This window comes from Borostomias antarcticus (genome assembly GCF_949987555.1).
Source record: "Borostomias antarcticus genome assembly, chromosome: 2".
Taxonomy (NCBI): domain Eukaryota; kingdom Metazoa; phylum Chordata; class Actinopteri; order Stomiiformes; family Stomiidae; genus Borostomias; species Borostomias antarcticus.
In genome coordinates this window covers 29,998,518-30,005,923 of record NC_140235.1, presented here as the reverse complement: position 1 = coordinate 30,005,923, position 7,406 = coordinate 29,998,518, and the positions used below count along the sequence as shown (strand labels likewise).

Here is a 7,406-nt window from a genome sequence, read left to right as displayed (position 1 = left end):
AGTGTTTTCATAACAAGATACATGAATTATACAGTCACTTTTTTCTAGTTGCAGATTTCATATTCAAGTCATTGTGAGTAGGCCTTGCGTTGTTGTACACATCCAGTTTTCCAGATACAAAAGTTGTGGTCCCTTCAAACACCACTCGCAATTCAACAAACAAATAAACAAACAAACAAAGATACATTCCAAATGTGGCCAGTGGTAACAGTACTCCTCGAAACACCGGTTCAAAGTAAAGCTTTAGTTCCACAATGAATGGAAAACGGCACTCGATGCAAAAAATTAAACATTAAAATTCACTGTCTTTGGCGGGGAACTCTGTCACAGTTTCGATGCAGTCAGTAGAGGTTTATTTAAGTCTTTGGCCTCTCCGGCCGTGCGCACGCGCTCGTACCCCAGCACCGCCATGGAGTGGTGGCAGTAGTCCTCCACTTGTTTGATCTGCTGGATGCTCAGAACCGTCCTCCACGCGCTGGCCGTCTGCGTGGCGTTCCTGGATGACACGATGAAGGGTTTGGAGGAGGAGCTCGAGCCGCTGGTCATGTTCAGGGCGAAGGTCTCGATGTCGTGGTTGGTGGTCAGGTTGGTGAACCGGTAGATGCTGCGCAGGATTTTGACCGGGCTCTCCACCAGGTCCTCGTATCGCACGGCCATGTACTTCCCTTTGAGCCAGCTGGGCGGGTTTAGGGCGGTCCGCAGGGTCCGGGAGGTGCGGTCGCAGATCACCTCCATGGCCCCTATGGAGTGGTAGTCTGACCCGTCCTTCTTATTGGCTTTGTGGTTGGGGTCCACGAACGGTATCCGCCGCAGTTTAGGGTCCCTGCTTCGGACCACCTGTAGATTCTCCCGTATCAGACCGTGTCTGGATTTGATCCTGGAATTAGCCACGGCCCGGGGGTCTCTGACCAGGTGTATCACCTTTAAGTCCAAGGAAGGATCCTCCATGAGTGGGGCTAAAACATTAACATCCAAAATGCGCACCCCTTTAATGACTATAGTGCTGTACTTGAGGCATTCCTCCTCTAGCAGTCTAAGGCTTTGCGGGGGGCACTTTTTACACACCTTATCGTCCACCATGCCCACAACCTCCTTCCTGTAAGCGGAGCAGAGGGGGTAGGAGCAAACCACTTTATTGAGGGAGGCCCCGAACAGACCCAAGGAGGTGAAGTTCTTTCCGCCGGGGCTGTTGTAGAGTTGGAAAACGGAGAGGTCACAGCGATACAAGGAGCTGAGCATGTCCCTGGCCGCTCCCTGGAGGGACACGGCGTCGCCCGGGTAGAGTTTCTGCCAAATGTGCCACATGGGCTCGTACAAGAAGAACACTTCAGGATTTTGGTTAAACAGCTCCCCGAAAAAGGAGGAGCCGGACCTCCAGGTGGTCAGAACGTAGACCAGCTGTCTCTTTTTAGCCAGAGAAGGTCTGTACAGGAAGCGGATGTCAGATCTGCCTTGATAAGTGGTGCTCCTCATCTGGTGATTACACTGCTGAGGCTCCTTGGTCCATTTGTAGTTGGCCAAGTTCAGCATCGTCAGGACAAGCAGCAAAAAATATGCTATAAACAGCACAATCCTCTTTCGGCGTAGGACTTTCATCACGATTCCAGGCTGCGCTATTATCTTGGTATGGTTCCTGTACGTTTTGAGCTTCCTGCCGTAACCAGCATCCTTTTCCCAAGGTGCTGTCAACTTCAGTTGTTGATGATAGTGTTTGCCTCTCATCTGTAACCTAGGAGAGTGGCTATCACCCACCTGGTGAGAGCGTCTTACATCTAAGATAGCCTATACCAAGACTGTGTAGCCTAATAGGCTAGATACAAGGGACGCAAACCCTCTCGTATGTTAACTTATTAGGTAATACACGGCCACAGCCGCCTCTGTATCACAATCGCAATCCAAAACACGATAACGCAGACCCCTTTTACTGCACTGCGCAAGGTTCTTTACATGAAAGAGAAATGCCATGAATATGTATCAATTACAAGCATTTCAATGTAGCCTATATCTCAACTAGCCTATGAGCAATATAAAAGAAAAAGAACAAAGGTTCATCGAAACAATTTACGCCCTGCTTCATCACATTTAGCCTGCATCCCTGCGCAGTTCTCATCTGATGCAACCCTGCACATTAGAACAATCTAGCAGTGAAGTCGAATGTTTTCTAGAACGCGCGCAAGCATTTAACGTGTAATCATATCGCATGTGCCATATTTACGAGACACGTCGCCGGTTAATCCAGAGGTGCAGCTTTTCCCCCACAGATTTCTCCGGTCCTTCCCGACGTTCCGTATCTCTCTAACTAATGGAAACGGGACTGATTCAATCATACCACAGAAAGAAAGACCCGCCCTCCGTTGGACGCGATTGGAGTTTATATAGGATACGTGCAGCAACGAGTCGCGCCGTTGGCTGCGTTGCGCGTCCGTCTTTTCTCGCAGATCCTAGAAGCCGCCCACAATGAAAACAACCAGCAATGGTAGATGGACTGTGGGAAAATGATGCTGTTGTTATGGTATAGATGGTTAGTCTGCTGGTCTGCTCGCTGTCTCTATACAATTAGACATTGATTGCAGGTCTTCAGTCTAGGCTACACATTTCTGTATTGCCTCGCGGGTAAAACCACAAGTGGTCCGGTATTTAAAGGCTTCCTCCAATTGTGTCAAGTAACTCTTTCTAGGAGCATTAATCCCTGGTCTTCAAAGCGAGATGATTCGGATATTATTGTATTATTGTGTTCTCTATTAGGCTATATCAAATTTGTTGATATCACACTGAAATCCAGCCTGAATGTAGGTCTAATATGTCGTGTCTGCTGTTCTCATATTGGCTGCATCTATGATCAATATCCCCCATTGAAGGCGTTTGTTTGGGCCTCAGTTACTTCAGAGCGAAACTATTCCCCCGCTGTTCAAGTAGGCCTATACAGTTACCCCCGTAAAGGATTGTGACTGACAATCCTCTGCTCACCAGGCAAATTAGAACCTAGCCTACTCCACTAATCTGACATTTGACAGCTGTTCGTGCAGAATTGACAGGCCTGGGAAGCGATAACCCATATGTTTTAGAGTTGGAACCACATGCCCGACAGAGTGAAAACTTGATCACATGTTGCTCGTCTGTGTGGTAGACTATCGCACAAATAGAAGCTGATGGGGTCATATCTATTACGTCAAGATTGTGAATGAGTCATGAAATGATTGGTATGCTTAAGTGACAAAGAGTTGGCTGCACAATAATTATGACTCAAGTTAATTTTCACTCTATTATTTTCCTTGATTTCAGTAATGGATTTCAAATTTTCATCTATTGTCACCTATGCGGACGAGACAAGTAGTTGCGTGGACTCTAGTTGCTTTGTAGAGACTGCCATCTGCTGGACTAAAATAAAATTACCATTCCTGCAATGTTTATTTCGAATGGGCTACTTGTCGCATTAATACGCACGTCTTTAACGATGCCAATGCTTTTGTATTGTGGCTCACTGCTTCCTGTCTACCCACTTATGCTTAGCAGCTATATCCAATCTACTCTACATTCTAGGACCCTGTCTTCTAAGTGCTTGTGCCAACCCTCAGATACACTTAAATATTATATTATTCCATTAACTAGCTATTTATCTTCTCTAGCCTACTGATAGTCATGTCTCTCGCCTATTTTAGCCCGTGTTTATGACTCTGTAAATGTTCTAATCTTAGCCATTAGACTTAAACATTTTCCATGAGCTTGCTCGAACGTCTTGTTGAAAGAGGTCAGGGAAGACTTTTTACAGCTCACTTATTCGGCCCTTGAGTGAACTGTTTTTATTTTATTTATTTTTTTTGCAGCCCCCTCGGAAATGCAGGGGTAGGACGTATGTCCATAAGTCCTCTGTTCTCTGTAAAGTGCATTGTGTTGCCTCTGGATGAAATATGCTATATGAAATGTGCTATACAAATCTGATTTGATTTGTGTGTTATGTTATACGATCTCTCTCTCTCTCTCTCTCTCTCTCTCTCTCTCTCTCTCTCTCTCTCTCACTCACAAACACGCACACAGAGACACACAGCCTACGTGTCCAGCGATTATAAACATTCGCAGTGACAGTAGAGTATTCTACGTAGGCTATTGTGATTCACATCTGACCTAACTAGGCTACACGCTTTAAATGAAAGGTACCAAACCTAGTTATGTAATTTGCCCTGTGAGGATGCTGCGCCTGCGAGATGAGCAAGCAGGTGGGGAACGCACATGCGCACTAGTCTGCAGCAACATCAGGACCAGGGGTTTGCCAAGAGGAGCCTGTGATAGCCTTTAAAAAAAAAATGGTGCATGTAAACACGGAGATTACTATTTATTCTACAACAACGTTAACTATGCAAACACGCGAAGAATCATGGTAAGGAGGAAACTGATTTATTTTCAGACACCGACCGAGTAAGACGTACAAGAACAGAGCTAATGCGACAGCAAAATCATAGAAGCATAGCCTACATGACATTGTTTTGGCTCTGACGACGTTGACTCCAACTGCTGTGCATCGGAATACTGCTGAAGACCATTTTCCATGTCATCCCCCATGACAAGGTTTCTTGTTTAGACGGTCGCTTGTGTCAAGTGGGATGCACATCAGTGTTTTGCCGTATTCCTTCTCCGTCGTGATGGCAGCTCTGTATCAGGGCACGGACGCGTCCTCCCCAGATAAATTTCTGGCCTTGAAAGACGTGAGAGAGGTGAAGGAGGAGACGACTCTAGACGAGAAGCTCTTCCTTCTGGCTTGCGAGAAAGGTGAGAAGCGCGGTGTAGCCTATTGCTTTCAACTGAGTAGGCTATATTTCATCATATTCCATCAACTGAACGTAGGCTATCCATAAACTGAGTGTCAACTAGGCTATATTTCAACATATTCCATCAACTGAACGTAGGCTATATCTCATCAACTGAGTATAAACTATATTCCATTAACTGAATGTACCCAAATATTCCATCATATTGTCCGAATACATTTTATTAATTTATTTTTTTTAGCTTATGTGTATGGCACCTATCACCTACAGTAGGCCTACTTGAGGACCAACCTTGCTTTCACAAGACTAATCAATTACACTTGACACAATTGTGCTGTAGGCTATCGGCTTGTCTTTCAAGATTTACCGGACTCGTTTGCATGGCTGGCAGATTTCTATTTTACCTTTTTAACTGAATTGCCTCATGCAGTTGCCAGGTGCCACAGTAGGCTTAACTGGAAGTTTACGAGACTGAAGCTATTTTCAGAACAGCAGCAGCTATAGGCTACTCTTGTCTACGCTTGTTCTTATCCTCACTGAATTGAGACATACAGTATGTCCATTAAGGACACCAACTAGCGCTCGTTCCAAGACAAGTGATTCTATGTTGATTAACACATTGATTTTCATTAAATTATCCTCATGTTCAGTGTGAATATCCATTACTGCAGTGCCTGTGGGGTTATTATACAGTACAGTATGTTCCCATTATCTATTGAGTATTAATATCAGCCCAACTTGAACAGAGATAGCTAGCTTGAAACATTGAGCAAGCTTGCGTACTGAGGGACCATATAAAGCCAGCGCTACCAGGGCTCAGCACAGCCGCTCTGTCTCCTTTGGGGGAGATGTTATTGTTATAGAAGGCAGGGAGGTAGAGTGTGATTGCGACAGAGAGGGGCCTCTGCTCTGTGCTTGTGCTTTAGTGTTCCTCTGAGTGTGTGTGTACTGCACGTGTGTATGTGTTTGTGTGCGTGTGTATACTTTTCTGCGTGCGCGTGTGTGAGAGAGAGAGAGGGAGAGAGAGAAAGGGAGAGAAAGAACATTGAAACTATCTCTCTGTCTGTCCGGACCTCCGGCAACCAACAGACTGAAAGACAGTTTCTTCCCCAGAGCCGTGACCCCCCCAACATACACACTGTGCAATAAGTAACTACTGTGCAATATTTCATCCAGCGCAAAATTTTATATTTTTATTCCAGTGCAATATTTTTATTTATATTCTTATTGTGTGATGTTGTCTGTGTATTGTGATGTCGTATGTTGTCCAGCGCACTCAAGTGGCGGCTAATTTAATTTCGTTGTACCATTCTTAGTACAATGACAATAAAGACATTCTATTCTATTCTATTCTATTCTATTCTATTCTATTCTATTCTATTCTATTCTATTCTATTCTAAGGTGACTACTACATGGTGAAGCGCCTTCTCCAGGAGAAGCGCCATGGCGAGATCAACATCAACTGTGTGGACGTGCTGGGACGAGACGCCATCACCATCTCCATCGAGAACGAGAACCTGGACATCCTGCAGCTGCTGCTGGAGCACGGCTGCCAGGTAGGACACACACTCACACACACACACACACACACACACTTCAGGCCCGTAGCCAGCCTTGTGGAGGGGGGGGGGGGTTGTTTTTTCCCAAAAGTGGACCGTATCGTTTCGATTTGTTAACCGGGGAGGGGGGGGGGGGGGGGGGGGGGGTGGACCTTTGGTCTTAAATTCTGGACCTTTGGTTGTGAGGGGGGGTTCGTTCGATCCTCCCTCCCCCCCCCCCCCCTCCGGCCACGGGCCTGCACTTGACAATGAACACACTCAACCTCATTTCAGTTTACGGCTGCCTACTGTGTCGAGCAACAGCAACATGTGCTGTAAACTAGCGTTTGTTTCTTATGTCTAGGCCACAGATGCCCTGTTGGTGGCCATAGACTCGGAGGTGGTGGGAGCGGTGGACATCCTGCTCAACCATCGGCCCAGGAGGTCCTCCAAGCCCTCCATCGCAGTCAGTCTCCTTCTCCACGTTCCACATTCCCATCAATATCAAATATAGTGCCTGTCAACTTGAAACGGTACCAAGAGTCTTACACATGTCTTACACATAATTCACTGACTCTTTATCTCTCTCTCTCTCTCTCTCTCTCTCTTTCTCTACCCCGTCCCCCCCTCCCTGGTCTATATCTCCTCCTCTATCCTTCTCCTCCACCTCCCCGCCCCCCCCACCCCCCAATAGAAACTCATGCAGCGGATCCAGAACCCGGAGTACTCCACCACCATGGACGTGGCACCCGTCATCCTGGCGGCCCACAGGAACAACTACGAGATCCTGACCATGCTGCTGAAGCAGGACATCTCCCTGCCACGGCCGCACGCCGTGGGCTGCGAGTGCACCCTCTGCAACGCCAAGAACAAGAAGGACAGCCTACGCCACTCCAGGTATAGCCTAGCATAGCCTAGCATAGCATAGCATAGCATAGCCTGGCCTAGCTTAGCCCAGCCTAGCATAGCATAGCATAGCATAGCATAGCATAGCCTAACCTACTGTAACCTAACCTAACCTAGCCTAGCCTAGCCTAACCTAGCCTAGACTAGAAGGGTAATGGTCTTCGGTAAGGACCTGCCTCCTAAACACTGTACACTGTT

At 46.7% G+C, this 7,406-nt stretch overlaps 2 protein-coding genes across 2 annotated transcripts in view; one reads left to right on the top strand and one right to left on the bottom strand.

Moving 5' to 3' along the window:
• Positions 1 to 324: 324 nt before the first annotated feature.
• Positions 325 to 1,722, bottom strand: chst2b (carbohydrate (N-acetylglucosamine-6-O) sulfotransferase 2b; the record flags this gene model as incomplete). The annotated part of the gene is made up of 1 exon (XM_084452217.1): positions 325 to 1,722. The coding sequence occupies one exon, from the start codon at positions 1,720 to 1,722 to the stop codon at positions 325 to 327; it is 1,398 nt and encodes a 465-aa protein (XP_084308343.1).
• A 2,876-nt stretch (positions 1,723 to 4,598) lies between these two features.
• trpc1 (transient receptor potential cation channel, subfamily C, member 1) overlaps positions 4,599 to 7,406 on the top strand; it is a gene marked incomplete at both ends in the record, with an annotated part of 19,926 nt that continues 17,118 nt past the window's right edge. Inside the window, 4 exons of the mRNA XM_084461528.1 lie at positions 4,599 to 4,764; positions 6,166 to 6,320; positions 6,667 to 6,768; positions 6,997 to 7,199. Of these exons, the coding sequence (XP_084317654.1) occupies positions 4,599 to 4,764; positions 6,166 to 6,320; positions 6,667 to 6,768; positions 6,997 to 7,199 (626 nt within the window). The remainder of the gene's footprint in view (positions 4,765 to 6,165; positions 6,321 to 6,666; positions 6,769 to 6,996; positions 7,200 to 7,406) is intronic.